Source organism: Vulpes vulpes, chromosome 2 (assembly GCF_048418805.1).
Source record: "Vulpes vulpes isolate BD-2025 chromosome 2, VulVul3, whole genome shotgun sequence".
NCBI classification, from domain to species: Eukaryota; Metazoa; Chordata; class Mammalia; order Carnivora; family Canidae; genus Vulpes; species Vulpes vulpes.
In genome coordinates, this window is record NC_132781.1 from 18,454,386 (window position 1) to 18,480,506 (window position 26,121).

Sequence of the window (26,121 nt, forward strand, 5' to 3'; positions counted from 1 at the left end):
ACAGCTCTGAGTATACTAAAAACCCATCACTTTTGCATTTTAAATGGGTAAACTGTGGGGACGCCTGGGTGGCTTAGCAGTTGAGCATCTGTCTTCGGCCCAGGGCATGATCCTATAGTTCTGGGATCGAGTCCCACATTGGGCTCCCTGCAAGGAGCCTGCTTAACAAACAAACAAATAGGCAAACTGTAGAATGTGAATTCTGTTTCACCAAAGTTGTTAAATCCTTTAAAGAAAAAGGACCACTTAGGCCCTGTGTGCATGTGTTCACCTCAGTACTGAATGTTAATATCATCCCACTCTCATTCATGCTCCTCAGTATTGTTGCTTGTGCTGTCTCTGCTCTTGTTTAATTAATTTATTAATTCCTTTGTATCTCTTTCTCATACGTATGTATGTATTACCGTAGTGATTGTTGTAGTATGTGTGTGTTTGTCTTGGTTTTTATGAGCTACAAAATGTGAATGGTTTTGGTAATATAAGTACTTGAAGTGGTATCAGTTTGTCTGCATCATTCTGCTTCTCACTTTTGCCACCCAGCATTGTGGTAAGTGATTTGGTTTAGGATCCATCTCTGGTGCTGTGTGTCTATCTGGTCTGGGATCTGACTGCTGCTCAGTAATCCCTGGTATGCATTACTTTCTTAGTGATGGGCACCCAGGTGACCTGCCACCAGCCTTTCCTTGCTACAGATAATGCTGTAGTGGATATTCGCAGATATGTATCCCCTGCACCCCTGCATGTGAAAATGTCTTTGAGTCAGCAGAACTGCTGATTACAGGATGATGTACATACTTAATGTGTTTATACTTAGTAAAGGGGTTTTTATTAAGTGCAATCAGATTGCTCCTCAGCTTGCCAGGACTAGTCCATACTCCCCACTAGAATGAGCATTCCTATAGCCTCCTGGTCCACATGGGGATGCACAGATTTTTTTTAAAAACATTTTTTATCTAAATGTATTATATTAAAGAGATGCATAGGATTTTGATAATGGAGACCAGAAAGAAGGAAGGACATTCTCGAAAGAAGTGCAGTGAGTGGGGGGTCCAGAGGTAGTGTGTTAAGAGGAAATGATTTCTCCTCCCAATTGCCAAAGTGTAGTCTTTGGAAGATGGCTGTAGGGGTGAGGCACAGAGGAGGGATGAGACCCTGGAAGGCACTCTGAGTGGAGAACAGGGAAGAAGAGGTGACATGATCAAACAAGATGCTGGGGCCCTTCCTTGAGTGAATTGGGGGATCAGGAGGCCAGGAGCTCATCACACTGGAAGGGTGCACAGGTGTGGAGTTGGGGGGAAGAAATTGGGGTGAGTGGGATGATTAGTGGAATAGTGGTTATTAACAGACAAATAGAAATGAGAAAAGGACGCTTGCATAGTTTTATTTTAGACTTGTCAGGTTCAAGTTACCAACAGGACACCCATTTGGAAATAATTACAGGTAGTTGGAAATTATTACACAGATCCTCCAATTATTTTTTTTAAGATTTTTATTTATTTATTTATTCATGAGAATACACAGAGAGGAGAGAGAGAAGTAGAGACACAGGCAGAGGGAGAAGCAGGCTCCATGCAGGGAGCCTGATGTGGGACTCAGTTCCCGGGTCTCCAGGATCATACCTTGGGCTGCAGGCGGCGCTAAACCGCTGAGCCACCGGGGCTGCCCAGATCCTCCAGTTAGATGGAAAATGCATTCAGCAGGATGGGGCAGGAGGAAACTAACTTAATAGCTGTTTGGGGGCCCCTGCTAGTGGGATAGGTACAGCTATCCAAAGAGCTAATGTAAGGTCAGGCTACATTAATAGAAGCAGAGCATAAGGATGGTAGGAAGTGGCCAGTCAGCACACGACTGGAGGGTTTTTGTTCTTTTTAAGAAAGAAGTTGACATGCTGGAATTTGTGAGAAGGGAAACAGGCTCCCACCAATACCTCTACCCACTTCTGTACATCTGTGCTATTTGCCTTCCCTCCTGCTCTTATGAATGATTTGTCTATCTGCTAGAAACTAGGTCCTATCTCTTCTCACCTGCACAAGACATTTACCCTAGCAGTTCTCCCCTCTCCTGTATCCATTTTCCCTTTACTAGATCATCCCCATCAGCATAGACACTGATGACACACTGATCTCATATCCCCCTTCCTATTGCTCTCCTTCCCTGTGCAGCACACTTCAAAAACAGTTTTTGATACTTGCCTCCCACTTTCTCTCAAGCTAATTTCTGTCCTCTGCCTCTCCTGTTCTGTTCCCTGCTCATCAGTGACTTCTGTCCCAGACACTATCCTCATTTCACTTGACCTCATCTGACCTGATCACACCCTCTTTCAAATCCCCTCTTCCATTGGTTTCCATGGAACTCTCTGGTTTTCCTTCTCCTCACTGGCCATCCCTTCTCCATCTTTGCTGCTGGTTCCTCCCCATCTCCTTGACCTCTAAATGTCAACAGACCCCAAGGCTCCTTTCCTCACACCTCTTCTCTTAGTAGGCTCACTCCCTGGCAGTCTCATCCACTCTATCAAATCCATTCTGTTCACTGAGGGCTTTCACATTTCTGTGCTGTTCTTCCCATCCTGGCTTCCTTGCTAATCTTGGCCCAGATCCTTTGCATTTGTTGTTCCAGCCAATTAGAATACTCTTCCTTAGCCACTTGGAGAACTTTCTCTCTTCCTTCAGACTTTTACTCAAATGTCATCACCTCTTTTTTTTTTTTCCCCCATTGCTATATTATTAATACTGGAGAAGTGCCTGGCACATAGTAAGTGCCCAATAAATATTTGTTGAAGGGCACCTGGGTGGCTCAGTCAGCTAGGTAAGCTCTGACTCTTGTTTTGGCTCAGGTCATGATCTCTGGGTCGTGAGATTGAGCCCCGTGTTAGGCTTCACATGGAGTTGGCTTTAGACTCTCTCTCCCTCTGCCCCTTCCCCTGCTCACTTGCACTTTCTATTTCTAAAATAAATAAATAGGGCAGCCCAGATGGCTCAGCGGTTTAGCGCTGCCTTCAGCCCAGGGCCTGATCCTGGAGACCCGGGCTTAAGTCCCACGTCAGGCTCCCTGCGTGGAGCCTGCTTCTCCCTCTGCCTGTGTCTCTGCCTCTCTCTGTGTCTCTCATGAATAAATAAATAAATCTTTTTTAACAAATGCTATTATCATCCCAGAAAGAAACCCTGTACCCCCTAACCATTGCCCTGCAATTCTCCCATTCCCCCAGCCCTAGGCAACCACTAGTCTACTTTCTATCTCCATAGACTTCCCTATTCTAGACATTTCATCTAAACAGAATTATACAACATGTGGCCTTTTGTGTCTGGCTTCTTCACTTGGTATCATATTTTCAAGGTTCGTCTATATTGTAGCAGGTATAAATACTTCCATTTTATTGCCCAATATTATTCCATTGTCTAGATATACCACATTTTATTTATCTAGTCCTCAGTTGATTGACATTTGGATTGTCTCCACTTTTTGGCCATTATATATAATGCTCCTATGAACATCTGTTTATAAGTTTTTGTGTAATACAGATTTTCGTTTGTTTGGGCATATATTAGCGAAATTGTTGAGTTGTATGATAACTCTGTGGTTAACATTTTGTAGAACTACCAAACTGTTGTCCAGAGTGGCTGCCCCATTTTACATTCCCACCAGCAGTGTCTGAGGGTTTCAGTTTCTCCACATCTTCACCAACACCTGTTATTTATGTGTCACAAAGGTCTTTTTCAAAAACAGTTCTAGGGGAATGCCTGGGTGGCTCAGCAGTTGAGCACCTCCCTTCAGCCCAGGGCATGATCCGAAAGTCCCGGGATCAAGTCCTACATTGGGTTCCCTGCGTGGAGCCTGCTTCTCTGTCTGCCTGTGTCTCTGCCTCTCTCTATGTGTCTCTCATGAATAAATTAATAAAATGTTTTAAAAACAAAACAAAAACAGTTCTAAAAGGTATGGACTTGTTCCCAGTTTCTACCTCTGGTTTCTGACTTCTGCCCTTGAAGAAAGTTATTTTTCCCCTTAAAAGGGTGTGCTGTGATAGCCATTTGTTTTTTCCAATCTCAATTCACTTGTGGACCGGTGGCCCACGTTTAAAAAGGGGCCAACTTGATACAGGAGAGCCATCGGTAGCCATGGCTTACTGTGAAAGATCATGCAAGAACAGGACCTGTCCTGCTGATTCCTTGGCACAGAACTCAAAATAAGAAGCTGTCAAGCCCAGGGATTCATTGCTGTTAACTTGTATAATGTAGACAGTCACTGAAAAGGAAGGATATACACCTCTCCTGACCTCCTCCCCTCTTTTGCTCTTAGATGGACGATGACGATGATGACGATGATGTAGGAGATCATGATGAGGACCACCCTGGGATGGAGGTGGTGCTGCATGAGGACAAGAAGTACTACCCCACAGCTGAGGAGGTGTATGGCCCTGAGGTAGAGACCATTGTTCAGGAGGAAGACACCCAGCCTCTCACCGGTAAGTCAGGAGGCACTGGGTTGGGAGAGGTGAGATGGATCCTAGAAAACTTCAGTTCATAGCTGTCGGCAGTGTTGAAAGTTCAGTAAATGAATTGATTGGCTTCTCTCTACTATTTTCAGGTACTGTTTCTGGATTGAGATTCCTTCCACCCTGTTTTAATATTCAGTATAACTCTTAGCTTGTTACTAAGCAAATGGGAGTTACTTCCTTATTTACTGAGTATCTGTTTAGGTGCTTAAAGATTATTTTTGTTTGTTTTATTTTGTTTTTTTTTTTTTTGTTCTTGTTTTGTTTTTTATGTAGGCTCCATGCCCAGTGTGGAACCCGATATGGAGCTTTAGCTCACAATCCTGAGATCAAAACCTGAGCTGAGATCAAGAGTTAGATGCTATATGTTGGCAAATCAAACTTCAATAAAAACAAAAAACAAAAAAAAAAGAGTTAGATGCTTAACTAAGTGCGCCACCTAGGTGCCCCAACTTAAAGACTGTTTTTTAAGTTCTCCCTCTGGTGTTACCTGTTTTTCCATCCAAATAATCCCAGCTCCTTTAACCAGTCTTCATAGTGCTGATTTTCCACTTCTTTAATCCTTTTCATTGATCTTCTGGGAAGTGGTTAGATTTTATAAATGCAAGGAGAGGTTTTGAACTGACATTGACCTCAGCCTATATCTAGTCCCTCTCCCCTCCTGCCACAAAATGAAGTCCAAACCCTTTAGCCCACAGTTTGAGATCCTTCACTGTCTTGTGCCAGATAACATTCTCAGAACTTACCTCAATGTATGAGTGATCCTTGATTATAACAAATTGATGTCACATATCATACATTCTGAAAGCTCAGTCTAGGGGCGCCTGTGTGACTCAGTTGGTTGAATGTCTGACTTTTGGTTTTGGGTCAAGTCATGATCTCAGGGTCATGAGCTCAAGCCCTGCGTGAGGCTCTGTGCTCAGTGGGGAGTCTCTTGAGATGTTTTCCCTCCCTCTTACTCTGTTCTCCCCCCCCTTCCCCTGTGCTCGTCCGCGTGCTCTCTCTCTCAAATAAATAAATCTTATTTTTTAAAAAATGAAAGCTCCGTCTAATGGAATGGGGCTCTGCATTTTTATGTTTCATGCCAACCTGTACATCACTCCTTTTTTTCTCCCCTAGAACCTATTATTAAGCCAGTGAAAACCAAGAAATTCACCCTGATGGAGCAGACATTACCTGTCACGGTGTATGAAATGGAGTAAGTTATAAGGTCTCAGTGTGGGTTCATTTTTCTGTGGAGGTAGGAGGTAGTTTATGGTTGAAGTACCTAGTAAATTGTAAAAGTAAAAATCCTCTCCTACAATTTGCCAGAATTTTCCTTGAGCATACATGTTTGCTGGAATGTGTAGAGTCCATCTTAACTTTTCTCCTGCCTCTCCTTCAGATCTCAGCCTTTTCTCTTCCAATTCTTTAGTTGGGTATTAGAAGCTGGCCTTTGAGACAGAACTGGGGATTGTAATCATCAATGTTGGGGCAACCAGAGCCTATTTTGACTTGGTGAGAATACTGTTTGGGGAATATAACAACTCTTTATTATGGAAAGGAAATAATCTACATGTGTAGAGTACTTTAGATTCTTTGTACTGCAGACTTTCTGAAAATATTTTCATTGATGAAATGCACTTGTAAGGTCCTCATATATTGAAGTGCTTGGAACTCATTTATTAGATAATGAAACTTTTCTTTGTTTTAAACATGTTGAAATCTAGTGTGTCTAAAAGAGTGGGATCCGGGCAGCCCGGGTGGCTCAGCGGTTTAGCGCCACCTTCAGTCCAGGGTCTGATCCTGGAGACCCGGGATCGAGTCCCATGTCCGGCTCCCTGCATGGAGCCTGCTTCGCCTTCTACCTGTCTGTGTGTGTGTGTGTGTCTCATGAATAAATAAATAAAATCTATTTAAAAAAAAAAAAAAAAAGAGGGTCCCGGGGTGGCTCAGCGGTTTGACGCCTGCCTTTGGCCCAGGGTGTGATCCTGGAGACCTGAGATCGAGTCCCACATTGGGCTCCTGGCATGGGGCCTGCTTCTCCCCCTGCCTGCCTCTGTCTGTCTGTAGTCTCTCTCTGTTTTGAATGAATGAATGAATAAAATTTTAAAAAATAAAAGAGTGGGATCCCTTCTGAAATGGTCAGCCCACCTGCCAACATTCAGCCATTTTTGAAACAACTTTTCAGTTATCTTTAGAACTTGCTTCAGATTCCTGTGTGTTCTCAGTGGTGGTTTTTAAAATCTCCAATCTTTTAAAGTGGGCTTGATATTTCAAAGAATCAAAGTCCTCTGAGTTACTGTGGTAAGCAAGAAAGACAGTGCCAGTTCTGATCAAGATGGAACTCCTCAGCATCATTAATGAGATGGAGTTTTCTCAAAAGTTTTATTAACTAGCTCTAAGGGCAATTTCTTTCTTTTTTTTTTTTTTCTTTCTATTCTTTCTAAGGGCAGTTTCAAAGGAGAAGCTGGGGTGCCTGAGTAGCTCAGTCGGTTAAGCGTCTGACTTTTGATTTCAGCTTGGTTCACAGTCTCAGGGTCATGGGGATTGGGCCCCACATCAGCCTCTGCGCTCAGCCTGGAGTCTGCTTGTCTCTCTCCCCCTGCTTCCCCCTCCCCTCTCTGCTCGCTCATGCTTGCTCTCTTCTCGCTCTCTCTCTAAAATAAATTTTAGGGATGCCTAGGTGGCTTAGCAGTTGAGCACCTGCCTTTGACTCAGGGCATGATCCCACGGTCCCCGGTTCAAGTCTCACATTGGGCTCCTTGCATGGAGCCTGCTTCTCCCTCTGCCTGTGTCTCTGTCTCTTTGTGTCTCTCATGAATAAATAAAATATTTTTTTAAAAATTTATTTTTAATCTTTAAAAAAATAAAAGAGAAACTCTCAAAGTGATTTTAAATCCCCTTTGCATTAATGAAATAAATGCGTGGTATCTAATCTGAGGATTTTGAAAGGGACAGTGCTTGTGTATGTGCGTGCATGTGTGCTTATATTTGGTTTTGCCTTTCTTGCTTACTTTTGAAATCTCATGATTTTGCTGTTGAAACCCATTTCATGGGTTGTGTCATGTCATGGATAAGTCTGTTCCATTTCCAGAGCCAAACCCATATAGATGTAGAAATTCACATCTGCCTCTGAGCATTCTCCAGTTGGTCTGAAAATTGTTCCTGACAAAATTCATGAAACACTTTTGTACCACTTCCCATTTGGAAGCTTTTGCCAAAGTCCCTTTTCTCTTTTCCTTTCTCCTTTCAGCTTCTTGGCAGATCTGATGGATAATTCGGAGCTCATCAGAAATGTAACCCTCTGTGGCCATCTCCACCATGGCAAGGTGAGAGAACTTTCAGCTACTTGGAACAGGATTTCTCTTAGTTTCTGCTCATTTATTCAGGCCTCAGAGTCACAGTTGGGGTTTGAGGCCATCATGATGGACCTCTACCTCCATGCTTAGTGTGAAACTGTGCTATGAAATTCTAGCTTTTCCTGAACAGTGGATGGAGCCTGTTTCTAAGCCACTTGCAGCCTTGTGTCTACATCTATACAGAAGAGGAGAAATTGAGCCTTACTCTGATTTTATAAGTTTTCATTTCCTAGGGGAATGCTTGTCCAAGAAAGATTTCATCTTTCATTTGAAGATAATCCTATGGCTTCAGTGGCTTCAGTATTAATCCCTTGCTGTCCCATAATCCTCCTTGCTCTCCTCTTCCTCTCTTTATCCCTAAATTAGGTGGTGTTTTGGGCACTGAGGGAAGGGTAGAGTAGATTTTCCTTTGTGCTTGGCAGATCTTAACCTTCTCTTCTCTTTCAGACGTGTTTTGTAGATTGTTTAATAGAGCAGACTCACCCGGAAATCAGGAAGCGCTATGACCAAGATGTAAGTAGAAATTCTGTGGAAGGTTTAGGATGAACCATTCAGAATATACAGGGGTGTCGCTCTCCTTCCCCTTCCTTCCCACTCTCATTATAAATAATGACGCCTACAAAGCTCTGCTTTATGATTGTAATCTCTATTCATAGCCTTAAAGAAAGTAATTTTAACTTTCTTAGGAGACTAGAGAATATTAACCTGCAGTATTTTTGGATGATCTGTTCTGCACTTGGGATCTTTCCTCTGTTCTGATATATCCTGACTTTTATAGCCTATTCTTTCCTGTCATGGTATTAATAGCCTACTCTATAAATATAATACAATTGGACCTTGTTGTTTTCTGTGATAAATTTAAATGCCTGTGAATGAGGCCAAATGTGGCTGCAGGTCTCAGCGCAATAAATGTTCCATGTCTGCTAGATTGAGTGTTTTGACGTGTGGGGGGTTCCATAAAGGCTGGATGTGTCTCCCTTTACTACTTTAGGATTCATTGCATTTGATAGAATTTAGCTCTCTCCAGCCATACCTGGTCCTCAGGGACCACCCTGACCCCCTCCTACCCCCCCCCCCCCCAAAAAAAAACACCCATCTGGGAGCATTTTCTATCTGAGAGGGCCTTGGTTTTATTGTCTAGAATTTCTGTAGGATACCCTTCTGTCTTCCATCTAACCTCCTGAGACAGAAACCCTTGAGTTGGGAGCTGGTGGGGGAAAGTGATTGATGGTTTGTATGGGAGAGGAGTCTGGAGTCAGGTGGTAACAGCACTTCATTTTTTTTTTTTTTTCCAGCTATGTTACACTGACATCCTCTTCACAGAGCAGGAGGTGAGTGTGCCTGGGGAAATCTAACTGTTGCTCACACCAAACCCAGCAGGAGTTTTTCAGGGAATGTGGGGGAGCCTTTATGCTAACACTTTGCTGTGTACCACACCCCTCTCTCATTGCCACCTCACACCTCTTTATCTTGCTGCTTCTCCCAGTCATCCCCTGATCTAGTACTTGAAAGAGAGCAGGGCAGGCAAGCCACAGAGTAGGGGGAGGACCTTCCTGCTGTTGACTGGATTTAATTTGGCCCAGTAGAGCAAATGCTAAGAGGTGATGTCTAAATTTATGCTGTAAGTGGGGCATCTGGGTGGCTCAGTTGGTTAAGTGTCTGCCTTCAGCTTAAGTCATGATCCCAGGGTCCTAGGATTGAGCCCTGAGTCGAGCTTCCGGCTCAGCGTGGAGTCTGCTTCTGCCTTTCCCTTTGCCCTTTCCCCCTGCTCATGCTCTTTCTCTCAGATAAATAAATAAAATCTTAAAAAACAATTTACACTGTAAGTTATACCGAAACTCAACAGAATTTTTTAGATGACATCCTTAAAATCTAGAAGATGATTCTATCTATATGATGATCTCTTTCCTAGGAGTAGTTTCTCTTTGAGAGTAGGTTCCTTTGTCTTTGTGCTTCTCTTCTGTGTAAAGCAGTGAGCATACACCGCTGTCTCGTTCCAGCTGGTGGGGTTTTTTTTTTCCTATCTGGATCTTTCCCCTACTCCCTGACCCCTGTCTTTCCTCTCTCCTTTATTTCTACCTCTTTTTCTTAAATAACCACCTGGAGAGCTCAAGTTTGTAAGTGTGGTTTACTAAATGAAATTTGAACAGTGCAGGCTTATGACGAGTAATCAACATTTTATCTATTGTGTTTTAATATATTCAGCTACAGTTTTTGTTATAACTTTTTTAAGTCAGCTCCACCCCCAGCATGGAGCTCAGAGTGGGGCTTGAACTTAGAACCTGAAATCAAGGGCAGCCCAGGTGGCTCAGTGGTTTAGCACCACCTTCAGCCCAGGGTGTGATCCTGGAGACCCAGGATTGAGTCCCATGTCAGGCTCCCTGCATGGAGCCTGCTTCTCCCTCTGCCTGTGCCTCTCTCTGTGTGTGTGTCTCTCATGAATAAATAAAATCTTTAAATTAAAAAAAAAAATCCTGAGATCAAGAGTTGAATGTTTAACCAACTGAGCCACCCAAGTGCCCCTAGCTTTTTCTCTATAGATTTTTTTTAAAAGTAATCTCCATCCATCAATGTGGTACTCAAACTCAAACCCCAAGGTAAAGAGTCTCATGTTCTACTAAGCCAGCTAACAGTCCTTCTTATTATAGCTTGTGTGTGTGTGTGTGTACACTTTTTGTTTTTCAAGGTTTAATTAAGAATTCCTACAATAGATCGCCTGGGTGGCTCAGTGGTTGAGTGGCAGAGGAAAAAGCAGGCTCCTCGAGGGGACCCCCACACGGGACTCGATCCCAGGACCCTGGGATCACACCCCGAGCCAGAAGCAGACACTCAACTGCTGAGCCACCCAGGCATCCCGATGCTTTAGTTATTATTTTTGTTGGCGGTGTATAAAGATGGGATAGTAGGGCACTGGATTCACTGTTAGGTTAATCCTACTTTATTTGCTTGTTCATTTTTATTTTTGTTTTTTTAGTATTTGAACCAAACTCTTGCAAAAATGATGTTTAACACCAGTAGATTTCGTCTTCAAGGGTCATTCTGGTTAGAGGTCTAGATAAAAATCACACTCAAGAAGAGACATCAATGTAACTTACTAGCAATAGGCAAGCTCCAAGAGCAGAAGGAAGCCCTCTTGCATAGGAAGAAGTCTTGACCATTCTGTCTTTGTGACTTTCAGAGAGGTGTGGGCATCAAAAGCACTCCTGTGACAGTGGTCTTGCCAGATACCAAAGGAAAATCTTACCTCTTCAATATCATGGACACTCCGGGTAGGATGTTCCTTTTATTATCTGGACCTTTCCCTCTTTGTTTTTTGTGTTCTCACTCTTTCCAGAACAGAACAGTGTTTCATTGTTGTGTTTACATTCCCTTCACTTTTCCTTTCATTGAGATAATTTCCGTTTTCCACAGTCTCCTTTGCTTCTGCCTAATTAATTAGCAGGCATTGTGCACCAGGCTTTCTATTTTGTTCCTCTCTTTGCTCTTGTCTAAAATACTTAAATATGGGGCAATTTCATTCATTTACTCATTTCAGCCTGTGTCAGGCCCCATCCTAGGCACTTGGTAACAAGGGTGAGTCAGACATGCCGCTGGCCTCAGGCATTCTTAGTCTTTTGAAGGAGGCCATGGGGTCTACACACAAACTAATGACATAAAGGTCATCACAGGAGCAGCATAAACCTTGTGCTGTAGCTGACTCTGTCTTCATCTTACGGAAAGGACCCATTCAGGGCAGAGTTATAAATAGAAAAATTGGAGTTTTGACACATGGACCTTCTCACCTTCAGGTGCCCAGTGCCTTGGAACATCTCAGCCCCTGTCCACCACCAGCAGCACCTTGCCAGGAATTGTTTCCCATGCACCAGGCCCTTCTTGCCCGTTCTGCCTCTGAATTGTCCTGTGCCCCACAGAACTCTGCTTATTGCTGTTGAGACCAAGCTGAAGTGTGAATGTTATATGTTATGCCCTCCCAGGGCATCCAGAACACTTCATTCTTTTTATGTTTGGGGACTTAGCGTATGAAAGTTTAATCCAAGCATGTGACTAACTGATGGAATTTTATATACCTACAGGGAGCTGTAGGGAAAGAGAAAGGGCGTTTTGGGGGGTTTGCATGCTTAGCAGCATTCCCTTAGACCACCTGCAAGTTAATTGTGCTTCATCCTGGTATCGTGCAGGTAGTGACTTACTTGGTATTTGTTTTACAGGTCACGTGAATTTTTCTGATGAGGTCACGGCTGGCTTGCGCATCTCAGATGGAGTTGTCCTTTTCATTGATGCTGCTGAGGGCGTGAGTCTGCTTCTACTCTCTTATGACCCCTCCTCCCTGTTAGGTTGCCCCACTCAGTGCCAAGAGCAGAGTGAGCTGGGAGTCAGAGAAGATTAAAGTCTGTGGGATTTTCTTTTCTTTTCTTTTTTTTTTTTTAAGATTCTATCCAGGGGACGCCCAGGTGGCTCAGCGGTTTAGCGCCTGCCTTCAGCCCAGGGCATGATCCTGGAGTCCCAGGATCAAGTCCTGTGTCAGGCTCCTTGCTTGGAGCCTGCTTCTCCCTCTGCCTGTGTCATTGCCTCTTTCTCTCTCTCTCTGTCTCTCATGAATAAATAAATAAAATCTTAAAAATAAATAAATATAAATAAGTAAATAAAGATTCTGTCCACCCATTCATGAGAGACACAGAAAGAGAGAGGCAGGGCAGAGCGAGAAGCAGGCTCCATGCAGGGAATCTGATGTGGGACTCGATCCCAGAACTCCAGGATCACGCCCTGAGCCAAAGACAGACCCCCAACTGGTGAGCCACCCAACTGTCCCAAGTCTGTGAGATTAAGGCTCATATTTGCTCTGATATTAAGGCAGCATATAAAGTTTAAAATGAGTCCTCAGTATGAGTCCCTCACTTCTGCCCATTGAAGTTCAAAGTGATAGGACTCAAAATAAATGGCAAATGTAATTAAAAGAAGAAGGAGAGTATATTCATGTAAATGGATTTTAAATATTAATGAATTTTTCTAAACTGGAGAGATTGAAGTTAAAAAGCCCAAAGTGTCTTTATATATTTCCAAATTGAAAGATAATTTGGCTAACTTCATTCATGTTGTCATTGGTGAGATAGCCAATAGAGGGAGCCAGAGTTGCTTTTTCTTTTTTCCCCTAATTGACTTCATTTGGGAATAATTTCAAATTTATTGAAAAGTTGCAAAAACAATACAAGGAGTACACTACCATCTGCTTTGTGATTCTCTGTACACATACTCACACATGTGTGTATTTTCCCCTTGAATTGTCAGAAAGTGGAATACTTCCGCAGGTTAGCAATGCAAAGGACATTCACTTACATGACCAAAATACAGTTAACAAAATCAGGGCATTTAACATTGATACAGTATTGTTGTGCGAATCTTTTTCTCTAGACCTTATTGAATTTCATTAACTGTCCCAGTAATATCCTTTATAGGATTTTTTTTTTCCCCGGTCAAGGATGCTGCCTAGCATTCAGTTCTTATGTCTCCTTAGCCTCTTTTTTTTTTTTTTTAAGATTTTTTATTTATTCATTAGAGACACAGAGAGAGAGAGAGAGAGAGAGGCAGAGACAGGCAGAGGGAGAAGCAGGCTTCACACAGGGAGCCCGATGCAGGACCTGATCCCGGGTCTCCAGGATCATGCCCTGGGCTGAAGGTGGCACTAAACCGCAAGCCACTGGGGCTGCCCTCTCCTTAGCCTCTTAATTGGAACTATTCTGTAGCCTTTCCTGGTCCTTTATGATGGCATTTTTGAAGAGCGTAAGCTATATTTGTTTTGTAGAATGTCTCTCCATTTGGGTTTGTTGAATGTTTACTGATGATTACATTCAGGTTATTATTATTATTTTAAGATTTCACTTATTTATTTGACAGAATGCACACCCACAAGCAGGGGAAGTGGCAGGCAGAGGGAGAGGGCGAAGTAGACTCCATGCTAAGCAGGGAGCCCCATGTAGGGCTGGGATCATGACCTGAGCCAAAGGCAGATAGATGCTTAACTAACTGAGCCCCCCAGGTACCCCTTTCCACATTATTTTTGGCAGGAATGCTGCATAAATGTAGTTGTGTGTTCTTAGTCCATTGCATCAGGAGGCCCATGGTGTCACCTTATTCCATTACTGGTGATACTAACTTTGATTGGTTGGTTGGGGTGGGTTTGCCAGGTTTTCCTACTGTAAAGTTACTGTTTTTCTCTTAGTGGTACATATGGAGCTATACTTTGAGCCTATATATACATTCTCTTTTCCAAACTTTGCATGTTAGTTTTATCATTTATTACTTTTTAAAAAAAGATTGATTCATTTCAGAAAGAGAGAAAAAGCAAATGTGTGTGAGCAGGGGAGGGGCAGAGGGAAAAAGTCCCAAGCAGACTTTCCACTGAGCTCAGAGCCTGACAAGGGTTCAGTTCCACAACCCCTGAGATTGTGACATGAGCTGAAACCAAGGATTAGACACTTAACTGACCCAGGCACTCTACTTTTTTTTTTTTTTTTTAATGTAAATGCTACACCCAACATGGGGCTCAAACTCACAACCCAGAGATCAATAGTCACACTTCACCAGCTCAGCCCGCTAGGCACCTCAAGTTTTATCCTTCATTGGTCATTCCAGGTTTATTTCTGTAGTGTTGCAAAAGTTGATTTCTCTAACTCTTATTATTCCTACTATATTTTTTGGTTGGAATTCTGTTGTAAGGAAGGACTTTCTCTTCTCCCTCGTTTGCTTAGTTCTTATCGGTATGGGTACATGGATTTTTATTTCAGTGGGTTATAATCCATTGCTATCTTTCTGATACTCTAGCTACCCCAAGATTTGGTTAAGTAGAGCTCCTTCAGGTTGGCTTCTTTGTCCTTTTGACATGTCCTATCTTTTTTCAAGTACTTCTCTTACACACAAAAAAGATGTTCTAGACTCATTTTGTGCATTCTCTGCCCTAATCCTGGAATCAGCTGTTTCTTCAAAGAATTGTGGCTGCTTGTAGTGGGGACTGGTATTTAGAAACAAAGGTCAGGGTGTATTCACTGCTTTAGGGTCCAATACTTCTAGACCCTTTCACTGAACATAGTACCTACCCCCACATATCTGTAACTATTTCTACACATGTATATGAAACATGATTATCAAGAGTAAAGAAGAACTCATTTGTGTGTCAATATTGATATCCACATTCCATTAAGCACCACAGGTGCTTCCTAGCTTTCCTCCACTCCTCTAGAACCGAGAAACCTGGCTCCCAGAATCACCAGTGTGTTTATTCATTTCTCAGTCCTGCCAGGTACCCTCTTCACATTCCTGAATCAGCCTTTGGGCAGAGATACCCTCTGCTTCCACCCAACAATCTCTTTCCCCAGGTCCTCTTTTCCTCATACTTCATATTTTCATATAGTACCCTCTTTGACTTTGCTCTGAACTTTTCTGCCCTTTTTGCTCTGATTACCACCTCTGGGCCTTGTGTCTCTCAGGTAATGCTGAACACTGAGCGGCTGATCAAGCACGCAGTGCAGGAGAGGCTGGCGGTCACTGTGTGCATCAACAAGATTGACCGGCTGATCCTGGAGCTGAAGCTGCCTCCAACTGATGCTTATTACAAGCTGCGTCACATCGTAGATGAGGTCAATGGATTAATAAGGTATAGGACCCCAGGAGTCGATTTCCTGTCCTAAGGAACTCTGTTTTTTACCTTGAACTCCTTTGAAGGGCAAATATGATTTCCAAATATGATTTCTAAAAATGAGCTTTTTAGATAAGGCTAAGGGCGCTTTCCAGAGCCCTTCAGGCTTTGAGGGGCCTCACTGATCCTGTGCCTTAACCAGCTATGCAACTTAAGACACATCTTCATTTCTGCATTGTTCTAGAATTGTTCTCACTTTCACCTCATACCAAGTTGTGAACCTGGGCAAGCGACTTAAGCTCCTAGAACCTCGGCCTCTGCCTTTGTGAAAAGAGAATATAATTAGATTTGTCTAATGGGTTGTAGCAAGTAATTAGATAGGGGTGCCTGGGTGACTCAGTTGGTTAGTGCCTCCCATTCAGATTGTGATTCCAGGGTCCTGAGATCAAGCCCCACATCTGCTCCCCCTGCTTATACTCTCTGGTGCTCTCATTGTTTCTCTCTCAAATAAATAAAATCTTAAAAAGAAAGAAAGAGAGAGAGGAAGGGAGGGAGGGAAAGAAAGAAAGAGAGAGAGAAAGAAAGAAAAGAAAAGAAAAGAAAAGAAAAGAAAAGAAAAGAAAAGAAAAAGAAATTAGATAGATATTTGATATAACACGCTTAGCACAGTGCTTAGCATATAGTACCTGCCTGGTGAATCATGTTAGTTCCTCTTACCTTCTTTTTTTTTTTTTTTAAAGGTTTTTATTTGTCTATTCATGAGAGACACACATAGAGAGAGAGAGAGGCAGAGACACAGGCAGAGGGAGAAGCAGGCTCCATGCAGGGAGCCTGACGTGGGACTCGATCTCGGGTCTCCAGGATCAGGCCCTAGGGTGAAAGCAGTGCTAAACTGCTGAGCCACCTGGGCTGCTCTGCTGTTAACTTCTAAATGCAGACTCAATAATTGAAACTATTGGCTTTTGTTTCTGTGACATAGCTGCTTTTCAGCAAGATGCATCTTGTGTTTATATTAATAAGTTTGAGTGATGACTGGGAGACCTTAGAATACAGTATTAAGGTGACTTGGAAGAATAGATTAAATATATCCCAACGACAGTCTTATCTGCAGGCTGACAAATGGACTGGATGACTTCTTGAGGCCCCTCAAAGGGCCACTGAAGAGGCTGTCCTATTGAAAGAGCACCTCTCCAGTTAAGGACTGAGGATAGTATCCCCATGGCCAGAGTCAGATTTACCTTCAGGAGCATCCTCAGGGTGTGGCCCTAATTCTCTTTTTTTTCAAGATTTTATTATTTATTTATTCATGACAGACACAGAGAGAGAGAGAGAGAGGCAGAGACACAGACAGAGGGAGAAGCCGGCTCCATGCAGGGAGCCTGACGTGGGACTAGATCCCGGGTCTCCAGGATCAGGCCCTGGGCCAAAGGTGGCGCTAAACCGCTGGGCCACCGGGGCTGCCCTTGTGGCCCTAATTCTCAACAGCAGTTGAGCTCTCCCTGGCTCCAGAAGGGCTGACGGTGACTGGAGATTAAAATAACATCAGGAGCCCCCAAAATGAAATGTTAAACTTCTTTATGTATCTCCTTAGAGTGGGGGATAGGGCTAAATCCTGATCACCAAAATAGGAAGTCAGAACTCAGCCCTAAAACAAGTAATAGCAACATAAACATATTCTTTAGAAATGTAGGGCAAGTGCTCTGAAAGCTTTAAGAGTTGGAAGTAGTTCTCTCTGGGGAGCATAACTTGAGAGAGAATGGGGTAAGGTAGGGGACTGCTCTTTATAAACTAATATTTTGGGATCCCTGGGTGGCGCAGCGGTTTGGCGCCTGCCTTTGGCCCAGGGCGCGATCCTGGAGACCCGGGATCGAATCCCACATCGGGCTCCCGGTGCATGGAGCCTGCTTCTCCCTCTGCCTGTGTCTCTGCCTCTCTCTCTCTCTCTGTATGACTATCATAAATAAATAAAAAAAAATTAAAAAAAAAAAAAAACAATATATAAACTAATATTTTTACTTCCAAAGTAAGAAATTCCGTAAAACAGTCGGTCAGTAAGGCTAAGGTTGTGGATTGGATTCCCGTGTACAACTGATTTTCTTTTAAGCATTAGTGAACTTAGGATGTTGTAGTTTTGTGCATGGCTTTTGGAAAAAATTTAACATGAATTTGTATAACGAAACCAAACAAAACAGAATAAAGAAGAAGGCAGTGAGAGTGGGGAGCAAAGTTGCCCTTTTGTTGATTGTCCACTTCTGTGTTTCTGTCTATATTTGTGAAATTAAGATTTCTCTAAAATATACTCTTTCACATTAGATTTGTTTCCTGTGTTCAAAGATCTTTGTCTCTGACCTCCAAGTTTCCCCTTGTCTGTCCGGTGCAATTAACTTGATGGTGTTAGAGGATCCTGCATGAAGTTCCCAGTTCTGGGAAATCAGCTTGTTATTGAGTTAGGGGATAGCTCCATCATGTCACTTTCTTGGGCCAGGCTGGTGGCAAAGTTGTGTCTGATGCGAGCCCCTTCTGAGGGCAAGGGCTGTAGAGAAGCCGTGACCCTGAGTCCCTGCCCTTCCCCACTGGTCTTTGTGTCAGTGTTGCTGCACAGCCTGGCTCTGCGCTCACAACTCTCTCTGTTTCAGCATGTATTCCACTGATGAGAATCTGATCCTTTCCCCACTCCTGGGCAACGTCTGCTTCTCCAGCTCCCAGTATAGCATCTGCTTCACGTTGGGCTCCTTTGCCAAGATCTATGCTGACACCTTCGGTAAGCTCTGCCTGGCAGTTCGCCTCCCAGCTTCCCCAGAGTCATATGTGCCTTTCCTGCTGAAGAGTTTAGAAATGGCTTCATGCCAGAGTCCCCTGTTGGGGGAGCATTTTATCAACTGTTACTGTCACAACTATTATTGTCACTCTTTTTGACCCCTAGACCCTTTGTTTTGGCTAAGTAGTTTCTAAAGAACAGAAAAATAAATGTGCCTGCATAAGAAGGGGGTGAAGAGAGAATCATTATAGGAATAAGAATCTCTCCCAATGTGAGAGAGATACCATCCAAAAGGAATGGCCCATGCCCACAAAACCCTTTCAGACCTTTCTGAAAGATACAGTCTCTCACTACTGATGCTTCTAGCTGTCTTTCTGACCGTATCTAGGTACATCAACTTTTGTGGGCCTACACAAGAGCTCACATTGGATTTGCAGTCCTCTGGGATGCTCAGCTGAATGATTTTACAGTCCTTGGAACTTTGACACTGGAGCCCTGGGACCCACTTCCCCACTCAGGAGACTCTGGCACTCCCACATCCTTGCCTCCCAGTTCCCTCAGATTCTGATAACAACCGTGTCCTGAGTGTCCAATGCTGTACCCCCTAAGGGGGTCATTATCACCCTGCCTTGAGAGCTGAGGAGAGGCTGTGTGAGAGGTCTCGCAGCTGACAGGCACTAGAACTCCAGTGTTTCTGTTCACCCCACCCAGTTGTCCTTCATCACTCTCTTGTTTGCTTTTGTGAGAAAAATGGGCAAATACAGCTTTTTAAAAAATGTACATATTTACTATATTCTCATTGTAGAAAAATAAAAGATATAGTAAAATCTAGTCAAGAAAGCAAAATTCACCCTTAACCTTATTACCATAACTATTGCAAACATTTGTTAGAATTCTTTTTTGTTTAGTGTTCTGCATAAATGAGATCACATTTTATAGAGAAAGATATAACAGATATATAACACAAGATAAATTTTCATTCAGAATTGGATTATAAGATTTTGCCTATTTTATTAAAATTCATTTCTAAAAATTATTTTCTAAAGCTGCCTATTGCTCCACTATATAAACGTATTATAATTTAACTATTTTATCATTAGACATATATTTTAGTTGTTTGTAGATGGCTCGCTTATTTATTTATTTATTTACTTACTTACTTACTTAAAGATTTTTATTTGTTTATTCACGAGAGACACACATAGAGAGAGAGAGAGGCAGAGACACAGGCAGACAGAGAAGCAGGCTCCATGCAGGGAGCCCAATGTGGGACTCAATCCTGGGTCTCCAGGATCACGCCCTAGGCTGAAGGCAGGCGCTAAACCTCTGAGTCACCCAGTCTGCCCAAGGTGACTCTTTAAAAAGGAGAAAATAGGCAGCGGTTATTGGCTGGTGGCTCAGCGGTTCAGCGCCGCCTGCAGCCCAGGGTGTGATCCTGGACTCCCAGGGTCGAGTCCCACGTCAGGCTCCCTGAGTGGAGCCTGCTTCTCCCTCTGCCTGTGTCTCTGCCTCTCTCTCTCTGTGTCTCTCATAAATAAATAAATTAAATAAATAAATAAATAAATAAATAAATAAATAAATAACTTAAAAAAATAAATAAATAAAAAGGAGAAAATAGATGGACAACAAATGAAACTCATCTGGGCAGGTTTCTGAATGTTTTTTATATCAGCATGTGAAGCAAAACCCAAGAGAGTTTCTGTAACTACAATGTGTTAATGATTCAATTTCTGATTGAAAATGGCCCTAAGCCTCAAGAGTATTACCTATCCTTGGAACCCACTGTTCATTTACAAAGGAGCCAGCTATGGGCTCTTAACATCATCATGATGAAAGCCATGTATGGGCTTCTAGAAAGTCAGCTTTCAAGGGAATATCAGAGATAATTGAGTCCTTCCCTTTCATTTCATATATGGGAAACTATGTCCAGGGTTGCAGAACCTACTGATGGGCTTGGGACTAGAATCTACTTGGGATTTTTTCCATTACATCCTACTGCCACAGTTGATGCCTTGTCCTCTAAACTAAGAATCTGGCAGGGCATAGGGAACAATCTGTGACTTCTAGGAACTCTGTCCAGGCAGTTGACAGAAACTCACACAGTGATGAACAGTGTCTGGCATCAACTTTGGAAGGAGATGGGGTTTGGTGGACGGGTGGAGAATAGGGAGCTGGGAACTCCAGACTCACAGTGTTGGGCAAGAAGGCACAGAGGCAAGTGGTTTGGACCTATGGCTTGCTTAATAATACTGGACCATTTCACCTAGGAGAAGAGGTGAAATAAAACTGTGGGCAGGCTGAATTGGGATCACATCGAGGAGGGTTTGGAATGCAGGTTAAGGAATTTTTACTTTATCCTGTTGGCAGTTGGGAGCTATTAAAGATAGAGTTGGGCTATAGGCCACATGGTCTCTGTCACAACTATACAACTACTTAACTTCCCTTATAGAACACAAAAGCAGTCACAGATGATGTGTAAGTGAATGAATGTGACCATGTTCCCATGAAACCTTATTTATGAGCAGCGAAATATGAACTTCACGTGTCCTAAAACACTCTTCTTTTGGTTTAGTCAACCATTGAAACATGCAGACAGAACCTGTGCTTTCCTAGAGGGACATGCATAGGCCATGAGCTGAATTTAACCATCAGGGACGGTACCTGCATAAGGCTACCCCGCACTTAACCTGAGGCACTAACCCTCCTTACCAAACATGCAGAGGACACTCTGAAGTGGGACGTGGAAGATTTCTTGCACAAATCAGCTGCCTCAACTAATTCTCCTTTCCCAGAAGCTAGACTTCCTGCATGGTGGCCAATCTAAAACTTCCTGACTGTACGCTTTGGCAACGTTTCCTCCACCCTGTTCCCCCTGTTCAAACATCTACCCCAAAAGTCCTCAAAGAAGGAGATGGTGCCCCTGGGCAGAACAAAAACCTGTATCCCAAAATGGTTTCCTCCTCTGGCAGCTTTCTCCTCAAGCAAAAGAGACAGGAAATTCATGTCCCAAGGCCACTTAGTATCCTAGTCACAGCCCCTGTAGTGTCCTGGCATCTGTATGTTTTTTCAGGATCCACTTTCTCACAACCTGTTTAGGAATTATGTGCATAAAATAAATGAAAAAATGCCGTAAAATTATGTTAAAAAAATAAATAAAAACAAAGATTAGGTTGGGCTGATGAGTGCAAAGCTGATGGAAGATAGGCCAGAGAGAGGAGAGGGTGGAGGAAGGAACACCCATTTAGAAATTTTTTGCCAATATTCCGGTACAAAATTGTGAATATTGGATTCCTGTTATCTATGAAATTGGAAAGGAGGAATTGGGTTAGGGAGACATTCACCTGTTCTTTCAGTGGCACACTGGGCCTGGTTCCTGTGAGCACTCCAGCAGCTCAGTCCAGGGAGTATGCTGTACCATATATTAAGTGCAGTAATGGAAGTGTGTAAAAGACATATCAGTTCAGAGGAGAGAGTTTCACTAATGTGAGAAGGAAGGGAAGAATTTGGTAGTTAACATAGTGAGGAAGAAAAAGATTTTGAGCTTGGACAAGGTGCCAAAGGTAGCCTCACTGAAAGAATAGTCTGAAGGGAAGCATAGCTTTAGGGAAAAGATGATAAATTCCCTTTATGCCATCTTGAGTGAGAGAGAACAGTCTGACATCTGGATAGAAATACTCATGAGTTAGTTGGTGATGTCAGTGATCCAATTGACTGTTACAGGAGCCCTTCACTGAGAAGATCTTGAATTTTAAAAGCCACCATCGCTTAGCTCAGTCTGACCAGAATTAAAGGTTACGGTCAAACTAAAAGGATTAATTGGTAAAAGATGAGACAAAGGTTGGCTTTGGTGTTTTCTCTCCAGAGGACTAGATATCTGCCTTCCAGAGGCTGAGGGCTAGTTGGAGCTTTAGCGTGGCACTGCAGCTGGGAGATTGCCCACACTGGAAGCAGATAGCTTCTGTAGATCAGGAAAGAATGAGGGAGCCATTAAGCTCCACTTCTGGAAGGAATGGGGTTTAGGGGCAGACAGAGCATAGCATTTTGGCGATTGAGCCTGCTTTATCGAAGGAAAAAGTATAAACCATTCCCTTGTCCATAGCTCAGTTTTTTGCTCTCTAGACATGGAGTCACCTGGGTACTCATTTTGGCTCTAGCATAGTCTTGTCAATTTTGGAGTCCTGTCCTTGTCTGTGCCTCAATATTCTTGTCTGCCTGCCTGGGTAGGAGGAAATGTCCGGACCTTGGAAAGGAAGCTGTTAGAATTACTCAGCTGGGGATCCCTGGGTGGCGCAGCGGTTTAGCACCTGCCTTTGGCCCAGGGCGCGATCCTGGAGACCCGGGATCGAATCCCACGTCGGGCTCCCGGTGCATGGAGCCTGCTTCTCCCTCTGCCTATGTCTCTGTCTCTCTCTCTCTCTGTGTGTGACTATCATAAATAAACAAACAAACAAATAAATAAATAAATAAAATTTAAAAAAAAAATTAGAATTATTCAGCTGTAAACCACTTATGCACCTGGAACAAACTTTTTTGTTTGTTTGTTTGTTTGTTTGTTTGTTTGGAACAAACTTTCAAACAGTACATAGGTAGATTATAATTGTATCTCTTCTCTTATAGGTGACATTAACTACCAGGAATTTGCTAAAAGACTCTGGGGTGACATTTACTTCAACCCCAAAACGTAAGTAGAATGGGAAAATGACACTCTAGAGGGGGACCCATTTTCCCAGGAAGTGAGAACCGAGTTCCTAAGGTTAAAACTTACTTTTTTTTTTATTAGACGTGAACAGTCATCTTTCCTCCTCTAAGTGAATTGGCTTCATGAGCTCCTAGCAGGATGAGGATATTTTTCTTGAGGGCTTCACAGCTTGGCTCGGGCATGCATGCGAGTCATAGCCATATGTCTTCTCAGGAATCTCTTTGGAAATGTTATGATCATACACACATTCCTTTCCCTTGACCCTACAGATTCAGAACTTAGGGGATTCACCCTTGGGGTCAGTGACACTGCCTTCTCCGTGCTGGGTCACCCATAACTCTTTTTTTTCCTCCTTAGACGAAAGTTCACAAAAAAGGCCCCAACCAGCAGCTCCCAGAGGAGCTTCGTGGAGTTTATTTTGGAGCCCCTTTATAAGATCCTCGCTCAGGTGAGTGTGTCAGGCCTCTTGATTCAGGGCTGCCCTTCTAAGCACAAAGTGGAAAAGCTAGGGAACTCCCACTTCCCCTTTCCCCTAAACATGCTCAGTTTCGTATTACTAAGTATGAGGATAGTTGATCACTAGTCTCTTAGATCTAGGACACTATGGTTCTCTAAATGCTGTTGAATTCAGAGTGAAGGGGGAAGGTACACAAGATAAAAAAAAGCACTGGAGAAATTTCATGTGAATATTTTGTCTATTCAAAAGAAAATGGGGCAGCCCAGGTGGCTTAGTGGTTTAGCGCCACCTTCAGCCCAGGATGTGATCCTTGAGACCCGAGATCAAGTCCCATGTTGGGCTCCCTGCATGGAGCCTGCTTCTTCTCTGCCTGTATCTGTGCCTCTCTCTCTCTCTCTCTCTCTCTCTCATGAATAAATAAAATCTTTTAAAAAAGACACTTGAAAACTAATAATTTCAGTTGTGGGAATTTGACTGACAAATATAATTGGGAAAGTCCTCCAGGCTTTACATATATATGTGTACATTAAAGCATTATTTTTAACACAAGGGGGGAAAATTGAAAGGAAGTTACCAATGAGAATCTGATTAAATGAATTAGGCACATTTCAAGTATTTTGCATCCATTAAAAGAATGGCTGTATGAGCTTGCTTTTTTTTTTTTTTTTTTTTTTTTTAAGATTTTATTTATTCATGAGAGACACAGAGAGAGAGAGAGAGAGAGAGGCACAGGCAGAGGAAAAAGCAGGCTCCATGCAGGGAGCCCGACGTGGGACCCGATCCCGGGCCCCCAGGATCAGGCCCTGGGCAGAAGACGGCGCTAAACTGCTGAGCTACCTGGGCTGCCCTGAGCTTTCTTTTAATGACTTTTCTGGGCGTGTATGTATATGATGTTTGTCAGATTGAAAAGGATGCATCATGGGCACCTGGCTGGCTCAATTGGTAGAGCAGGTGACTCTATCTCTGGTCATGAGTTTAAGCCCCATGTTGGCATATAGCTTACTTGAAAAAAGAAAAAAGGATGCATCAGACAGTGGTGGTAAGGATGTAGTTAAATGGGATCCTTGGGTGGCTCAGCAGTTTAGCGCCTGGTTTAGTGCCTGCCTTCGGCCCAGGGCGTGATCCTGAGGCCCCAGGATCGAGTCCCACATCGGGCTTCCTTGCATGGAGCCTGCTTCTCCCTCTGCCTGTGTCTCTGCCTCTCTCTGTGTCTCTCATGACTTAAAAAAAAAAAAAAAAGTAAACATGTGAGATGCTTCAAAGAAAAGAGTATGGCATTGATTGCATTTGCATGAATTTGTGCTACCTTAAAGACAGCAGCGAAAGGATAACGTTGTATGGGAATTTTCAGAGCCTTTTTTTCCACGACAGTTATAAAATATTCAGATGTTTAATAAGCACTGTGCACAGTGGACACACACATATACACAAAATGTGTGTGTTCCAGTTGACAAAAAGGAAAACATAGCAACAAGACAAAAGAGCATGATTAAAATTTATTAGTGCTGAAAAATACTGAGTATCTTGTGTCAGACTGGAATGGATTAATAAAAGAAATTTATAGAATCTGTCTCAGTAGAGACCTTGAGTCTGCTGAGGATGATTTAGCTTGGCCTTGCCCTACCAACAGATGGACTGCCAGGTGACCTTTTTTGGTTCCTTCCAGTGCAGTGATCCTCTAAATCTGAGAAGTCTCTAAAATAGGGAAGAGTAAGGGATTTCCTGACTGGGATGAGATGCTGCTTTTCAGACACCAGGGGGCCGCACTGAAGGTCCATCTGAAAGGGCCAGGCTTATTGGCTGGTGTGGGCATGTATGTATGTATTTATTTATTCATGAGAGAGCCAGGGACACAGGCAGAGGGAGAAGCAGGCTCCATGCAGGGAGCCTGATGCAGGATCCGATACCGGGACCCGATCCATGGACCCCAGGATCACGCCCTGGGCTGAAGGCAGGCACTAAACCGCTGAGCCACCCAGGCATTCCTGATGTGGGCAAGCCCTTCTCACCTGGGGTTGGTTTGAAGAGTGGGTACCAAAGATTTCCCTGAAAAAAAAATAAAAATAAATTTAAAAAAAAAAACAAAAAAACCCAAAGATTTCCCTGAAACCAAATGGTTGTCCTTGCCAAAAGCTCTTCCTATAGAAGAGAACTTAGTGCAGTGACCCTTCAGATTGCCTTCTGGCCTTCCTTGCCCTCTTTAGCAGGCACCACACTGAGGCTGTCACTACAGCTAATGTGGTTGGGAAGCCTGGGTGGCTCAGCAGCTGAACCTTTGTCTCAGGTCGTGATACCAGGATCCTTGGATCGAGTCCCACATTGGGCTCCCCGCAGGGAGCCTGCTTCTCCCTCTGCCTGTGTTTCTGCCTCTCTCTCTCTCTGTCTCATGAATAAATAAAATCTTTAAAAAAACAAACAAAAAAAAACCTATTACAGCTGATGTATCTGATACCCATACAGGTTGTGGGTGATGTGGACACCAGCCTCCCCAGGACTCTGGACGAGCTTGGCATTCACCTGACCAAGGAGGAGCTGAAGCTAAACATCCGCCCCCTGCTCAGGCTGGTCTGCAAAAAATTCTTTGGAGAGTTCACAGGTAACAAAAGAGCTCATGGCCCCTTCCCATCACCATTATCATGTTCTGCCACATGTATCATGAGAATCTTTTCCTCATCCCACAGTGGTGTTCAGAGATGTGAGGTTCTTTCAAATAAACTACAGGCTGGATGTATAGCACCTGTATTTTC

At 43.3% G+C, this 26,121-nt stretch overlaps 1 protein-coding gene across 1 annotated transcript in view; it reads left to right on the forward strand.

Annotated features, from left to right (window-relative positions):
- Window positions 1-26,121, forward strand: part of EFTUD2 (elongation factor Tu GTP binding domain containing 2) — a 45,486-nt gene that overhangs the window by 7,990 nt on the left and 11,375 nt on the right. Inside the window, exons 3-14 of the mRNA XM_025986837.2 lie at window positions 4,294-4,459; window positions 5,609-5,687; window positions 7,725-7,800; window positions 8,278-8,343; window positions 9,126-9,161; window positions 11,009-11,099; window positions 12,039-12,121; window positions 15,312-15,478; window positions 18,097-18,221; window positions 22,836-22,899; window positions 23,275-23,365; window positions 25,835-25,970. Of these exons, the coding sequence (XP_025842622.1) occupies window positions 4,294-4,459; window positions 5,609-5,687; window positions 7,725-7,800; window positions 8,278-8,343; window positions 9,126-9,161; window positions 11,009-11,099; window positions 12,039-12,121; window positions 15,312-15,478; window positions 18,097-18,221; window positions 22,836-22,899; window positions 23,275-23,365; window positions 25,835-25,970 (1,180 nt within the window). The remainder of the gene's footprint in view (window positions 1-4,293; window positions 4,460-5,608; window positions 5,688-7,724; window positions 7,801-8,277; window positions 8,344-9,125; window positions 9,162-11,008; window positions 11,100-12,038; window positions 12,122-15,311; window positions 15,479-18,096; window positions 18,222-22,835; window positions 22,900-23,274; window positions 23,366-25,834; window positions 25,971-26,121) is intronic.